The 17,653-nt window shown below is 36.7% G+C and overlaps 1 protein-coding gene across 1 annotated transcript in view; it reads left to right on the top strand.

The window, feature by feature from the left end:
* Positions 1 to 17,064, top strand: part of LOC131027842 (ATP-dependent Clp protease proteolytic subunit 6, chloroplastic) — a 105,349-nt gene extending 88,285 nt beyond the window's left edge. The window contains exons 6-7 of the mRNA XM_057957944.2: positions 1,340 to 1,432; positions 16,653 to 17,064. Of these exons, the coding sequence (XP_057813927.2) occupies positions 1,340 to 1,432; positions 16,653 to 16,700 (141 nt within the window). The 3' untranslated portion in view covers positions 16,701 to 17,064. The remainder of the gene's footprint in view (positions 1 to 1,339; positions 1,433 to 16,652) is intronic.
* Positions 17,065 to 17,653: the final 589 nt, after the last annotated feature.

Raw genomic sequence — 17,653 nt, 5'->3', positions numbered from 1 at the left:
ACTTCTCTCTCTTTTTCTGACTTATATAATCAAATTATACTCATTCAGTCCATCCTTTAAAAGAATTTATTTATTATGATGAGTCTTAAATAGAATGTTGCACCTGAGAAAACAGCACTTAGCAAAAATATCCAACAACATGCAAATAACCAGCAGTAAAAGTGTGTATAATTACAATTCCAGCATGAAAATGCACAAAGAAATATATCAGTAGATGCTCAACTTAGGAAACCTAATTGTATTTTGAATTTTCCATCTGACCAAGAATTGTCCATAACTTTGTAATCATCATTGATGGTTTTGAGGATTGCCTTTGGTCATGGGCTTTAACTTGGAGCCACAAGGGTGCTTCTTAATAACGTAGAAGAAAAGAAAACAGTCTCCTGCCATCCAACTTGGTGACAAGCTTGAGGGTCATATAAACTTGGTCATGAGGCAGCATACTGAGTCTGCCATGGTCTTGGACCAGCCCTATAATTGGTAAAATGTCTAAATGGTGTGCTGCAGTCTGTGTTAATATCCACAGTAGTCAGAAAATTTGGCATCTCCATCAACTCAGTAGTTTGTAGCAATGCATGGGTTTGTAGAAGTCACCAAGATGTAATTCTTGAAGACTAAACGGTATCAGATATCTAAAACTGCAGAATAGGCTGAGAAGCATATGCTTTCTTATATGATGTTGTGCTGTATAAAGGAATCTCGGTATCATATTGATTAGAGAATAAATCCCATATTAGTTAAATTTGACTGCAAGGACCACAATTTAACAAAAATGTGACTAGTCACTAAACAAACCTAGACATATTTAAACGTGCAGGACATAAGAGAAAGGATGCCTTGTAGACACATATATTTTGCAGTTTGAAGTTTTATTTTTGAATCATATTAGCTAGAAGGTCAAACAAAGATATGTAGAAATCCGTATTTCCTTTTCTGGACATGTAGTCTTGGGACATGATGTTTTTGACCACCTTCTTATCCAAATCCTCTAGTCCATTTGATAAAATTCTTAAGGATTTACTATATAGATATGAGTGGGATCTTATGCATACTTAATGGTAGAGAAAAATTGCTAAGGACCTGCACTGTGGCATATTTATTCAAGATATTCCATTGTAGCTTTAGGAAACATAGTCTGCTTTACCTTTTTAAGTTCAGGTTCTCGCTGTGCACAGTGGTCAATGTATGTCTTTATTACTGCCATTTCACCATCTTATTGAAGTTTGTATGTATCCATGTTACTCTGAAACTTTGAATATAGAAACTGTTGCATGTTTTCAAACATAAGGTGTTTCTGCTTTCCATTTTCTCATTTCTCTATCTACATTGTTGAGTGCAGAAAATCGACAAGATGTATGCTGCTTTTACTGGTCAACCTTTGGAAATAGTAAAATATCACACTGATCGTGACCGTTTCTTCTCAGCAGCTGAGGTGAGATTTGCATTCAACTAAAAATTATCGGCTTTAACATATTTGAACTTCTACAGGAAAGCATTGATTCAGATGGCAATTGTTGTAAAGATAAAAGGGACTCTTTCTTATGTTTATTCCATTTTTTGAAAGGCTGCTATTAACTTAATATTCTTTTTGTTCTTCAAAATTTTAGAAGTATTAGAAGCTTCATCAGTATATATATTGAAGCTTCGAACAGATTTATCACTAGAGAGATTATAAGGATTTTGTTTGTTGAAATGCTCCAAAAATAGTATTTTCTTCTGTCAGACTTCATTTTTATTGAAGGCAAGCATGTTCTCACAGCCAGAGTGAAAAGCTTTAGTGCCAAACAGCTCTAAAAATTCATTATTTATACACACAAAAGCTTCATCTCAGACTGTGGCATGTCTAGGAAAGAAATTTCCCTTCAAAACTGGGTTGCTCATCAAAATTCGAGGGCAGAATTGAAGGCAAACAGTAATAAGTATTTGGAGAACACATGCAAGCCAATCTGAAAATAACCTTTAATAATCTTGAGTTACTGACAGGGATTTTAAAAATATCAAATTAATTAATTGGGAGCATTAGATGACATGATGAGAGTATGACCTTTTTCCTATACAGGTGTGTGGGGTCACCAAGAAAAAAATTGATGATAGATATTAGAAACTGAATATTTTCATATTGAAATCGTCAATCATTCTATATTTGGGACTGCAAAATTGGATGAGCAATTATTTGATAAGGTGAGTAAGATTTAGTGGCTGCAAAACTAATTATTTGCATTTTGCATTATGTGTTGCAACAGTAATGTGAAAGCATTAGAGGCAAATGGCATTCCATAGAATGAATGAGTAAAGTTTCAATATTGCTTGTTTGATTACAAATAATAGAGATGAGGCTTTAGTGTGCTTGAGATCAAAGCCATTAATAACCTATCTTACCAAACTTCCAAGGGATGGGAACAACAGGGAAGGGCAGGGAAAGCTAAGAGGATGGTGGAAGAGGAATGACATAGATGTGAATGGCAAGGAAAGCTACAAGGATGATCAAAGAGAAATGACTTAGATAGGAATGGAAGGGCTAATGCATAGTGTTGTGTGTGTGAAGTAGGGTACCTGCAGCTGCAACACAAACACTCAATAGATCATTACAAGCATGGTTAGGAAATTAAAAGCAAATGAAAGATAAACCGTGACAAAACTACCTATCGCCTCCTAAGAGATGCGAGTATGGATTTGCTCTCAAATCTAGATAAGCAATCCCAGTGACTTGACTACACCTAGACAGAGGATTTGAAATGATGATGATATGCAAGCTAGATGAGATTGATTATGCTAGATTGATCCAAGAGTCTAATTAAGCTAATGATATGCATGATTAAGCTATGATGATGATGCAATTAAGCTAGAAAAGAGATTGATTAAGCTACATGATGCAACAATTATGCTAGAAAATGATCAAATTAAACTAGATCTAAGATATAATTGCCTATAATAACAATGCTCAAATGATATGCTAGAATGGATATGCCTATAGTAACAATGCCTAAATTGATGTGAGATGGGATCCTTTGTGCTCCAAAATGGGGGATATTTATAGGATTTCCAAGGCCAGGGGTGAGGTGGCAGGAATCAACGGTCAAGATTGAGTCTGAAGATATCAAGGGTGAACTTGGAGGAGGTTGGAGAAGAGGTTGGAGGGAGGGACACTTGTCATCTCTGTCGTGACAAGTGTCAAGGAGCCTTGCTCATAAGAGGGCAAGTGTCTAAGAGAGGAGACATGTGGCCTAAGTGCCATGTGTCTCAAGGAGAGAATATCCACACCATAGGAGGTTAGGATAAGGAGGTTAGGATGTGCAAGATAGGATAGGGTTAGTTAAACCCAAGGTTAGGTGGAATGGGTTAGGTTAAGGGATGGTTAGGTTAGGTGGTTAGAAGCATGTGGGTAATTTGAATTTAAAAATTCAAATAATAGGAAAAAGACTTATTAATTTTCAACAACTCATAAATTGATTTGTTTTAATTAATTAGGAGATTAGAAGAAATGAATTAAATGGGGGGGGGATTAATTAATTTGGATTAATTAATCAAAGGGGAATATTGAAATGAACCTATTAAATAAATCCTTAAATTTATTAATAAGTAGATGAAAGGGATTTAATCAAATTGCTAATGAATTCAATTAAATTAGGAAGGGGGATTAATTAAATAATTGCTTATTTAATTAATTATCCTCAGACTATTTTTAGGTGTATACACATAGAAGACTCCCTAAAGAATATAGGGTAAAAATGGAACAAACATTTAAAGCCATATTAAAAAAATCAAAAACTAAAAAATTAAAATTTAATTTCACATGCTCCTGAAAAGTGTAAGGTTGCTGTAACCTCTCGACAATCATTCTTTCTGTTAAAAGTTCACTTTCCCCTACTTACCTGGCTTGTTCTTTTCCATTGTCTTTTATGAAAAATCTGCCCAAAATGAGGAGATCAGGGTTTTCAAGTGTTACACTGGGGTTTTTTTCTTGTTTGATTTGGGTGAGTTAAGACACTGAATAGTTTTTGGACTAAACAAGAGGATGTTGGTTGAAGTCCAAATATTAGTTAGTGAAATAGCCCAACAGCGTTGGTGATAAGCTAAGTCCCTAGGTTTGTGTTTTCAATAGAGTTGGCCAAGGAAAAGATTCAAAATGAGTTTGTCAATTGATAAAACTTATGACTAAGGCTGAAGAATATAAATCTGCATTTTTCATCATATTGAAGAATATAAATCTGCTTGTACATCAAAAGATGAAATTGTTGCAAGAATCCCATCCAGTTGAATTGATGAGATTGTTGGAGGTTTATTTGAGCATGCAACTATTGCAATGGTTGATAATCCATGAGAGACACTGTTTTTTTACCCATTAGATAGTGCTTCCACTTTTTCTCTTTGGACACCAAAGCACACAACTCCTTCTCATATGTGCTATAGTTAAAGATAATCCCTTTGAACAATTCAGAATGATAACATACTGGTCTTCCTCCTTTCAGCACAACAAATACCATGGCATAGTCACCAGCATCAGTTTCAACCTCAAATGGTAGATGGATGATAGGAAAGCATGAGTGCATTGCTGATTTTGTGATTAAGTCATTAAATGCATGCTGCTGTTTTGAACCCCAATGAAAGGTCTTGCCAGCCCCTGTGATATCATGCCAAGGAGCAGCAACATATGAGAAATATTTTAGAAACTTATGAAGGTCTTGGAATGCCCCAATGAAGTTCCTAGTCTCCAAAATAGAAGTGGGCTTTGACTGATTCGCTATAGCTTCAACCTTTTATCAATCTCAATCTTGCCATTTTCTACCACGTCTGAGGTAGATGAGTAATACCCTTGCAAATTCACACTTCTTAACAATCAAAAACAATTTGTTTTCCTTCAAAAAATTGAAGCACTTGGTTGAGATGGTTAGCATTTTCTTCTTGTGTCATCTAAAAGCAAGATATCATCTAAGTGCCCATTAATGCAAGAGTCTAAACTCTAAAGTGACCTTGATACCTTATTCATGAACTGCGTGAAAGTTACTGGAGCATTGCTCAAACCAAATGGTAGACCAAGCCACACATTGAGACCTTGCTTGGTTTTAAACACTTTTTACCAAATGTCATCCTTGGTACGCATTTGTTGATAGCTTGATTTTAAATAAAACTTGATGTTGTAGTGCATCAAGTCAGCTGTCTGGGGCAACAGTTACCTATTTTTTATTGTAATTTTTCCCTAGTGCCCAGTATTAACACACATATGCCATGTACCCTATTTCTTTGGTACTACAACAATCGGAGAACCTCAAGATGATGTGCTTGGCCTTAACACCTTGTTCAATTGATGCCTTAAGCTGCAATTTGACTTCATTAGCATCTAATGTACTCTGACGGTACAGCTCTATGGCTGGCAAAGGGCAATTGGGCAATAACCACAATTCATGCTCAATGGCTTGCCTAGGGGGCAGCCCTTTAGACCCAGAAAACAACTCAAAAAATTGTTCAACAATCTTACCTATTTCTTGCTGATCTTGATGAGTATGCACATTGCAGCCCATGTAATGTCTATATGTCAGCCCCTTCTTGCTCTCCCTTTTGACATAGCAACAAGAAAAATAAATTTTCCACTTGTATAGATAAGCCTTTTGCTTGGGGCACACTAACAATGGATTTCTTTGTATGATTAGTTAACTTTATTTTCTTGTACCAGCTTAGATAGTAGATAAACCCCCTTTACAATACCTTAGCCCAGGTGACCTTAGGCATCTAGACTAGTTGGTCCTGTTGGTGTTGGAACTAAGCCACACCCGGACCAACGATGGACTGGTCCAAGAGGGGTCAGTAGCTCAGTGGTAGAGCACTCCAGCAGCGTATGGAAGGTCCTAGGTTCGAGTCCTAGTTGGTCCATGTCTCAACATGGTATCAGAGCCAGGTCCAGGCTAGGATCCCCAAGCACACGAGAAGTGTGGCTTAAGGGGGGGTGTTGGTGTTGGAACTAAGCCACACCCGGACCGACGATGGACTAGTCCAAGAGGGGCTAGTAGCTCAGTGGTAGAGCACTCCAGCAGCGTATGGAAGGTCCTAGGTTCAAGTCCTAGTTGGTCCATGTCTCAACAGGTCCATCTAGCATAGCTTAGTGAAATGTGGTGGGTCATGGTAGCAAGGCAATATGGGCATACATATTCATGGTGAGTATCTTGAATGTCACATTTCAGTGTCTTGAAAAAGTCACAAATTCACTCCTCGCACTTACGGCATGCCTGTACAACTCAAAAGGCCTCTATTCTTGTACTTCCAATAATAGAATGAATGTAAAAATGATGGATGCAATGAGAGTCAACTGTTTTTCATCTTTCTAAATATGTAGCAAAAACATTTATGTGGTCTAGAAACCTTAGAAGTGTTCAGTCTTTCCACAGCATTGCAGCTGAAAGCAAAGAAATTGATCCTGCAAATTGTGGAGACAAGTGAACCCCCACCTGGTCATATCAACTTGTGTTGCACATCTGTTGCATGATGCATCCCAACAACATTCACTGTGCATGCTGACTTCCACTCTAGTCAGCTAGATTGCCACATCAGCCACCTTTTTTAACACCCCACCTCCAGCGTTTGGGTACTTGTTTCTTACTTTGGGTCAGGCTATGTCTTACTTTCCAAACTTCAGTCAAATTGACAATCACCTTGGGTACCATCAAAATTATGATATCATGGTTATGACATCAAACAATTTCATCGTCTTCCTTTGCGTTCTGATATGGAGATCCTTTGTTGTATCCATCCTGAGATTGTCTTCCAATATTATGAAATTGCACTCAATGGTTCTATAGCCAAATGAAGGCGTGGTTTGGGCTACAACACATTTTTTTCAATGTCCTATCCGGAAAGATGTCTTAAATATGAGGTTATTATGTAGAATATATGCTGTATCCTTGTACTAGAAACTAAGGACATATTTTAAGATAGTATGAACCACAATATAATGGATTTTTTTTGTAGAATGGTAACATGACATAAAATCAAATTCATTACATCTCACAATCTCCTTTTGAGGGAGCCATTCATAATGACACATGCAAAACAAGTGTAGGCATTGCGATATTTTTTTACAAAGACCAAGACCTATTGTTTTGATTTTATGGCATTCAAGCCTGAGTTTATAATGATGTATTGAACTCTTGATAAACAAAAGACTGCTTTTCTTAGAATAGCTATGTATTTTCCCATCATAAAAATTGTATGAATTTTTGCAGTTTTAGATGCAAGATTACAACATATATGCTTTGCGACCATATTTCCTATCTTATAGCCACCGTGAAAGGCCTCATTTATATGTGGATTTTCCTTACTATTATTGTTCTTGATTATTAAAATCTTTATTATTAATAATCTTTTAATTATTATTATGAATTTACTTTGTGACAATATGGTAACTGCCATGATTTTGATACTAATGTAACCGTAGATTAATTATTGGACCCACTTCCTGTCTACTTTTTATTTCCTTGTTGGCTCTGCCTATTTTTGGCTTGTCACTGTCCGTTTTGGACTGATTCTAATTTGGGTTTTGCTTTCCCTTTTGTGGGAGTGGAGGCAGATTTTTGAGTGGTTGTTTTCGGTGGAAGTTTTTGTTTTCGAGGAGAGAGCACTGCTCTGAGTTGAGGTTGTAAGCATTTCTGATTTCTGGTGTGATGATACAGGATTCTGTTTTCTCTCTTATTTTTATATGTATGATTTCATATTATTGTTGATAGCTTGTTATCAAATCTTCAATGTCTGTTTTTACAAATCTGGACTATGTTCCAGTTAGCAAAAGATTATTTTTGGTTTGTGAAGGATGTATTTTATGGATGACAATTTTTAATTCCAAAGGCATGATCATTTCTGGTTTCCTTTCTATGAATTTAAGTTATGATCTGTTTGATCTGAGACAAGATAAAGAGAAGAGTTTAAGCTTTTGCTGCATCGGTTTTTGTATTAGAGCAATCTGGGATGGCGCAGAGGGGAGTCCACATCAATTGGGGGTGAAGAGGCAGGAGGAATGCCGGCCCTAGAAGAAACTTGGTGAATGCTACTAGGATATCAGATCCTATGGAGAGGCTTATTGAGGCATTGGCAAAACAGAGTTCTAAGTTGATGTTTCTGATTTTAAAGGTGATCTCAACCCAGATGCATTTTTAGATTGGGTCCAAGAATTGGAAAAGTACTTTGAGATGGAAGACAAAGACGAAGATGAATGCAGCCCTATGGTAGGAAAATGTGCAAAGTTCGAGAAGAAGACAACAGAAAGATAAAATTCGACTTTGGCCTAAGATGCTAAAACATCTGAAAGGCCAATTTTTGCCCTCAGATTACCAACAAAAATTGTTTAAAGAATTTCAGAATTTAAAGCAAATGGATCAATCAATGCAGACTTATACTAAACAGTTTATGAGGCTTCAAATTCAAATAGACATCCAAGAGAGTGAAGGACAAGCGGCAGCCTGGTATGTGAATAGATTCAAATTTCAACTTCAAGATGAACTTGCATTGGTGAAAGTTCCTACTGTAGATGAGGCATATGAATATGCCTTGAAAGCTGAGGAGAAACTAAATTGAAAACCAAAATGATGAGTAAAAGAGGTGAAAGCTATGAAAGCAAAGGGAAAGATACTACCTTAGAACCCATAATGAGCGAGGAGCTAAAAGAAGGCAAGAACGTGAAGGTTGACTTTAGAGGAAGGCAAAGCTTTAGAGGTAGACAATGCAAAGGCCCTTGAAGTGTTTTATTTGTGATGAAGCCCACAAGGCTATAGATTGCCTTCTAAACCCCAAAATGGTGATGGTAGCCCAAGAAGAAGAAAAACCCTGGTTAGGTGAAGTCGAAGCTGAGTCAGTTTAGAACTTGTTGTTGAGAAGAACCTTAATATTTGAAGATAAAGAAACCCCTGAAGTTGATTGGAAGAGGAAGAGTGTTTTCCGAACAAAATGCAAATGTAAGGACAAAGTGTGCAAGGTGATCATAGATGGTGGATCTACTAACAATCTAGTAAGTACAGAAATTGTTGATAAATTACAGCTTTCTTGCATTCCAAAGGCTTACCCCTACAAGATTTCTTGGTAAAAGAAGAGTCATAGTGTGCTTGTTGGTAAGTCTTGTCTTGTTGCTTTCAAAATTGGTCCATATGTGGATGAAGTGCTCTGTGATGTAGTACCCATGGGTGTGTGTCATTTGTTATTGGGTAGGCCATGGTGTTGATGCATAATAGCTTCGGCAAGATAAGACATCTCTTACTATTCCTTTATCTGATATTTATAAATGCTCTCCTTAATTCTGTTATAACTTCCTTCATTTATGAAACTAATTTATGTACTTACTATCATCTGATAGTACCGATAATGAATTGGGGTTTTTTGTTCTAACCCCGATATATTATCAGGCTATCATTTGATAGTCCAGATTTGCATATGATTATCGGGCTTCATAAAGAAATGATTATCGGGCTATAACATATTTTGATTGCCACCGAATCGGATTAACACATTTAGTTATCGGACTTAACACAATTGTTTATCATCGATTATACTCGGGTTAATGCATTTGTTTATCTGTCATAACAAACTTGTTTGTTACCGATTACAATCGGTTGCATCATGCATTGCCACCGATTCATTATCGGTTATTAACCATCGGTGATTGCACATTGTTAATATTACCGACCGAATGATATCTTGCAAATGAAACCGATTAGGATCAGTTAAGAAGAGGCACCGACCAAAGGATATCTTGGTCGATCATGTCCAAAGAACATGACCGATCAAGGTATCTCTTGATCGGTCCCCCTTCATTGGTATATATACACCGATGGAACATTGTGGGAGATGCATAGAAATTCATTAATGTTCTCTCTCCATCTGCAGCAAAGCAAAATCAGAAATATTATATCGTGAATCAACAAAGAAATAATAATACATTACATTGCATATATATAAAACATGTTCTTTAAATTGCAAATTGAATATACATTTACATGGTATCAGAGCTATAGTTAATCGAACCTGAGGCTGTTCAATTTTGTGGAAAATTTAAGAACTAGCTTATACCCAACATCACATTTCTCTAATGGCAAGCGCTATCAAATTTGAGGATAGACTTGAAGGAGGAGATAACTTCTCAGCATGGAAATTCAGAATCAAAATGATCCTAAGAGAAAATAAAGTGGATTCATTTGTTCAAACTGAAAATGCACAACCTGAGAATGAACCTGACAAAGCAGCATGGATAGAGGGAAATGAAAAGGCTATTAAGATAATAGTTGATGGGGTGAGAAATAACATAATGCCCATCATAAAGAAACATGAAACGGCCTATAGAATTTTCAAAGCACTTGAAAACACATTTGAGATATCAAATGCAAGTCGAACTCTGGCCTTAAAACGAGAGATCAATCATATAGCCATGAACAAAGGGGAGTCAGTCAATGCTTACTTCATGCGGATATCAACTCTAAGGGATGAACTAGCAACCCTTGGATATGAGATCCAAAGCAAAGAGTTAACACTCATTGCTCTAGATGTGTTACCTAGTGTGTGGGACACATTCGTCCAAGGCATCAGTGCAAGGTCCTAATATCCAAAGTTTGAAAGATTAAGAGATGACTGTCTCCAAGAGGAATCAAGGTTGAATAAGAAAGGAATAAAACAAAAGAATATAGATGAAGACCAGCAAGTCCTAAACACAAACTCTAACAAGAAAAACAAGAAGTAGTTTAGGAAGAGGAAAGGTCGTCAAGGCAAGAACACTTCAAAGAAGGATCTGTCACATATTCAATGTTATAGGTGTGACAAGTTCGGACACTATGTTGCTAAGTGTTTGGAAAGAGCCAAACAACAAGCTACATTTGCCAAGGCAGGAAAAACTAAAGGAGAAGATGATTTTGAGAATTATGTACTCTACTCAGCACTGACAAACCAAGCTTCAAACAAGGTTAACTCATGGGTGATCGACAGTGGCTCATCCAAACACATTACAGGGTTTAGAGAAGTGCTAGACTCCATGATAGAGGAGAATGATGAGGAAGTGACCATCGGAGATGACTCCACACATCCAGTCAGAGGAATTGGAACCTGCACCATCAAACTGAAGACAGGCATATCATTTCAACTCAAAGGAGTACTATATGTACCTGGCATCAAGAGAAATCTAGTCTCTATATCAGCACTAGAGGATAATGGATACAGAGTGACCTTCATGGACAACAGAGTGTTGGTTTGGCCAAGGAATTTTTCTATCAAGAAAGCTAAAACCATTGGTCAAAGACAAGGCTATTTGTACGAGGTATGCACAAAGCCCAACTTAGCCCTGATCCATGAAGCCACAGATGCTAATGAAGTTTGGCATAGAAGACTAGGCCACCTGAATTTTAGAGCTTTATCATCAATGGGGAACCTTGTCACAGGTCTACCCAAGTTAAAGCAATATCATTCAGGGGCATGCAAGGGATGTGCCCTAGGTAAAAATACTAAGGTTGCCTTCCAAAATAGTACTAGGAAAACAAGCAAAGTTTTAGAGTTAGTTCATTCTGATGTATGTGGACCTATGTTCGTACCCTCTCTAGGGGGATTTTTGTATTATGTAATATTTGTTGATGACTACTCTAGGAAAACTTGGATCTACTTTCTGAAGTGTAAAGAATTAGAAGAGATCCTCAATAGGTTTAAAGAATTTAAATCACTAACAGAAAACTACTCAGGAAACAAAATTAAAACCTTAAGAATTGACAATGGGGGGAATACACCTCAGATTTGTTTAAAGATTTTTGTAAAAACACTGGGATTAAGAGGGAGCTTACAATACCTTATAACCCTCAACAAAATGGGGTAGCTGAAAGGAAAAATAGGACAATTGTAGAAGCTGCCAAAGCCATGATTCTTGATCAGAATCTAAATACCAATCTTTGGGCAGAAGCAACAAGCACTGTTGTATATATACAAAATAGATGTCCTCACTCCCACCTTGAAGACAAAACTCCTGAGGAAGTCTTTACTAAAATAAAGCCAGATATCAGCCACCTTAGGATATTTGGGTGTCATGTCTATATTCATATACCTAAAGAGAAAAGACTAAAACTAGAGCCTTCTGGAAAAAGGGGAATACTTGTAGGATATAGTGAAACTTCCGAGGCCTACAAAATCTATATATTTGGTCCAAGGAATATTGAACTGAGTAGGGATGTAATCTTTGAAGAAGACTTAGCTTTCAAAAGAGCCCAAAGCTCAATAGAACCTGAAGCCTATATCCCTACCCCTAACATAGATGAAGATCCTGCTCCTGAGCTTCAGAGGGAGAATCTTGAGGAAACTGAAGATGAGACTCAAAACCCACTTAGAGAAAATCTCAAGAAAAGACCACTATGGGCCACCAAAACTGTAGAAGAAGCTCAGAGGTTTGCTGCTCCTTCAGGAACCTTTAGAGAAAGCAAAAGGCCTAACAAATTCACTAGCTATGTTGCACTTATGAATGATCTTTCTAAAACTGAACCCAACAATGTATCAGATGCACTTAAGCATCAAGTATGGAAGGATGCTATGTCTGAGGAGTATCAATCCATAATGAAGAATGATGTTTGGGAGATTGTTCCTAGGCCAACTAGAAAATCTGTTGTTTCTTCTAAATGGCTTTTTAAGATCAAACATGCTGCAAATGGCAATATTTAATAGCATAAGGCCAGATTTGTAGCTAGAGGGCTCTCTCAAAAGGAAGGAATAGATTATGAAGAGACATTTGCACCTGTAGCCAGATATACCTCAGTAAGAGCTGTACTAACCATTGCAGCAGCAAAGGGATGGAAAGCACATCAAATGGATGTTAAGACAACATTCCTTAATGGTGAGATCTCAGAAGAAGTATACCTAGAGCAACTTGAAGGGTTTGAAATTCATGATGTAGAGTCTCATGTGTGTAGACTCAAGAAAGCTCTCTATGGGCTTAAACAGGCTCCCAGGGCCTGGAGAAGATCACCTTATAGATCAATGCAAGAAAGATCTATCTAAAGAATTTGATATGAAGGACTTGGGACTCTTTCATTACTTCCTAGGCTTGGAAGTATGGCAGAATTCTGATAACATTATACTAAACCAAGGCAAGTATACCTTGGACATTTTGAAGAGATTTGGAATGCTAAACTGCAGACCCATGACCTCTCCAATGGAAACCAATCTTCATAAACTTAAGGAAGCAGCAGCAGAGTCACAACCCACTGATCTTGCTCAATACAGGCAAATGATTGGGTTCCTGATGTATCTGGTAAACACAAGACCAGATATCTGTTATGCAGTTAATGCTTTGAGTCAGTTTATGTGTGAGCCAAAGGAGATACACCTAGTTGCAGTAAAACACATTATGAGATATTTACAAGGCACCTTAAACCTTGGCCTCAAATATGAGAAAGTTGATCTAAATCTACACGGATTCACAAATTCAGATTGGGCTGGAAGTGTGACTGATAGGAAAAGCACCTCAGGATGCTGCTTCAGTTTAGGTTTTGCCATGATATCTTGGATCAGCAGAAAGCGGTCTTCTGTAGCTCAGAGTTCCACTGAGGCTGAATACATTGTAGCTTCCATGGCTGCCTGAGAGGCAGTGTGGCTCAGGAAGATGCTTGTGGGATTGTTTGGTGAACCTATGAAACCTACTGTTATCCATTGTGACAACCAAAGCTGCACAAAACTTTCAATAAATCCAGTGTTCCATGACAGATCCAATGAGATTCCATACCATTATGTGCGAGATATGGTAGACAAAAATCTGATCCAATTGGAATATGTTTGTACAGGAGATCATACTGCAGATATTCTAACCAAACCACTTTCCAGAGTGAAGGTTGATCACTTCAGAAAAGGTTTAGGTATGATAGAAAGGTAATTTGCTTTGTAATCTGTACTTGCATATCAATAAGATGTTTAATGTGTAAACTTCTTTGTCATGTTAGGACTTTTATGGGTTTAACCCCCTGTGTTCATGTCTAAGAGGTGACAATCTCTCAGATAATGAATACTTGTATGTAGACATTATAAGGTGACGATCTTATGATGTTCAAACCAGTTATCATGTTGGATCTCTGGTATGCCATGGATGTGCCATGATTGTGTTGTGGTAAAACATTTGGATAAAATGTTAGTGCACATACCACAACTTGGATAAGTTGAGAATTTAACTATTCTCATGTGTTTATCCTTAAGTATTGCATGTTTAGGCAATACTGATATCACGTGTTTAGGTGATATCTTGTCATCACAAGGTGATGAATCTCTTGTATCACATGTTTAGGTGATATTCCATGTTACGTGCTTAGGTGATATGGTTTCTTGTATCATATGCTTTGATGATACTTCATGTCATATGTTTAGGTGATGTGAACCCTTGGAGATTGAGATTATAAACTATGTAAGGAATTCTGGTTATCAAGAGAAATGTGATGCTGGATGCTTTATCTAATATTTATCTTCCCAAGCTAAGAGCGAGTGTTGATGCATAATAGCTTCGGCAAGATAAGACATCTCTTACTATTCCTTTATCTGATATTTATAAATGCTCTCCTTAATTCTGTTATAACTTCCTTCATTTATGAAACTAATTTATGTACTTACTATCATCTGATAGTACCGATAATGAATCGGGGTTTTTTGTTCTAACCCCGATCCATTATCGGGCTATCATTTGATAGTCCAGATTTGCATATGATTATCGGGCTTCATAAAGAAATGATTATCGGGCTATAACATATTTTGATTGCCACCGATTATAATCGGATTAACACATTTAGTTATCGGACTTAACACAATTGTTTATCATCGATTATAATCGGGTTAATGCATTTGTTTATCTGTCATAACAAACTTGTTTATTACCGATTACAATCGGTTGCATCATGCATTGCCACTGATTCATTATCGGTTATTAACCATCGGTGATTGCACATTGTTTATATTACCAACCGAATGATATCTTGCAAATGAAACCGATTAGGATCGGTTAAGAAGAGGCACCGACCAAGGGATATCTTGGTCGATCATGTCCAAAGGACATGACCGATCAAGGTATCTCTTGATCGGTCCCCCTTCATTGGTATATATACACCAATGGAACATTGTGGGAGATGCATAGAAATTCATTAATGTTCTCTCTCCATCTGCAGCAAAGCAAAATCAGAAATATTATATTGTGAATCAACAAAGAAATAATAATACATTACATTGCATATATATATATAACATGTTCTTTAAATTGTAAATTGAATATACATTTACACATGGCAATATGATTGGAATGTAATCCACGAAAGGAGAATACATATGAGGTTCAGCATGAAGGGAGGAAAACTATCTTAAAACTGTGGAAAGAGGAAGGAGCATCTGAAGTGGTATCTTTGTCTCTACTAATAGAAGCTAGATTTGAGCTTGAAGAGAAGTGAAAACCAGCCAGGAAGGGAATCAAAGGAAAAATTCAGAGCAATAAACACAAGTTATTTCGAGAGTGAATTTCAACCAAAATTTAAGGCAGAGCTGCAATGAAATTCAACTAATACAATTATTGGTGAACCTCAAAAGGCAGATGATGAAATTTCAGTTGATTACGATGTAATTAAAGGCAATAATGAATTGTAGAGATATGAGCATGATCATAAAAAATCTGCCTTGGATGTGAAAAAAATTGGTGAAGAGTGACTATTTAAGTCTGTATGACAGCAGCGATGTGAAGTGTGATTTGAATGAAGGAAAAGAGTTCAGGTCTATTAGTGATTTGTCTTAGCATTCTACTTTAAGAAATTTGCATAGTCTTGTTGCTCCAACTGAATGGTGGAATCAACACTGGATTCCTCTCCACAAGAATTTTGGTAATGGTTCAAATTTGTGTCAAGGAATCCCAAGAGACTACCTGGGTCACAGGTCTACTGATAGGTCTGTTCCCACATATTGGTGGCATGTTGTCATGCACTTTTGAACCAGGAGGTTCAGCTTTTCAAAAAGGCAAGGAAGATAATGTAACCGTAGATTAATTATTGGGCCCACTTTCTGTCTACTTGTGTTTTTATTTCCTTGTTGGCTCTGACTATTTTTGGTTTGTAACTGTCAATTTTGGACAGATTTTAATTTTGGGTTTTTCTTTCCCTTTTGTGGGAGTGGAGGCAGATTTTTTAGTGATGGTTTTTGGTGGAAGTTTTTGGTTTTGAGGAGAGAGCGCCGCTCTGAGTTGGGGTTGTAAGCATTTTCTGATTTTTGGTGTGATGATATAGGATACAGTTTGCTGTCTTATTTTTATATGCATGATTCCATATTATTGTTGATAGCTTGTTATCAAATCTTCAATGTCCGTTTTTACAAATCTTGATAGCTTGTTATCAAATCTTCAATGTCTGTTTTTACAAATCTGGACTATGTTCCAGTTGGCAAAAGATTATTTTTGGTTTGTGAAGGACGTATCATATGGATGACTGTTTTTAATTCCAGAGGCATGATCATTTCTGGTTTCCTTTTAATGAATTTAAGCTATTGATCTGTTTGATCTGAGATAAGAGAAAGAAGAGTTTAAGCTTTCGCTGCATCAGATTCTCTGGCAATTCAAAATTTGATTTGTATGCATTTCAGTTGATTTTTCATGTTAATTTAAATGTGTTTGAAGATCTTCATATTTCTATGTTATGATTTAACAGGCAATGGATTTTGGATTGATTGACGGGTTAGTGGAGACAGAGTACTAATATCTTCCTAGCCTTCGTAATTTTGGGAAATGGAAATTTCATCGACAAATAAGATTCTCGCTACACAAGCTATTGTGGCTCTTCATCTTGGTAGCTTGCAATGATCTTTTATTTTTGTAATTCGAGTGTAATCCTAAATTTTTATAGATTCCTCAGTAATCTGTACAGTTAATGCAATTCAGTTATTTTAGAGCACTAGGCAACAGTATTCTAAATCTTTTTACTGATTTTAACCCACGAGCAGTTCATTGGTTTGCATTATTTGATATGTACCAGCCTGTAAAATTTGATGTTCCGAAATAAAACGTAAATGGGATATAAATGCATACGGAATTTATTGAACGTTACAAGGTGCTTTTAATGATGGGATGTTTGTCTCGAAATAGTCTGGATTTAAAATTTTAATGTAGTATATTTTGTAACGTTATCCTTGCATATAAAGCTCTTAGCAGATATTGCATTGACTACACTTTTTCTTAAACCATACTGTATGATATTACCGTATTTTGTCATCCCTCCCTCCAAGTTGCTTCCAAAGCAGTGGAATGTTTATTGGTGGTGATTTGTACTGTAAGACTCCAATTATGCATTTACTGTCCTATTATCCCTGGATGTATTGGCAGAGACATTGCATTGATTTGTTTTCTCCTTCAGTTTTTACAGATACATTCACTGTGCTATTGCTCCTGTAGGTGCTGTTCTTCATTGTATTTTTTAACTAAAGTTATTTTGTAATCCACTAGTATCTGTTGTTTTCAATTTTTAGTTATAATAACCATGATTCCATTTTGTAAACTTAATACACTTTTAGTTGTTTTCTTTTATTTTTATAAAAGTTCCTGGTGAGCGGAATGGAACCCGCCACAATAACCATTCGCTGGGGTTCGGCCAGACCCCTGGAAGATAAATGGCTAGAAACCCCGGAATTAATATTGTCTTTCTTTCTGCTGTGG

The sequence above is a fragment of the Cryptomeria japonica genome, chromosome 1 (genome assembly GCF_030272615.1).
Source record: "Cryptomeria japonica chromosome 1, Sugi_1.0, whole genome shotgun sequence".
NCBI classification, from domain to species: domain Eukaryota; kingdom Viridiplantae; phylum Streptophyta; class Pinopsida; order Cupressales; family Cupressaceae; genus Cryptomeria; species Cryptomeria japonica.
This window is presented reverse-complemented; position numbering and strand designations above follow the sequence as displayed.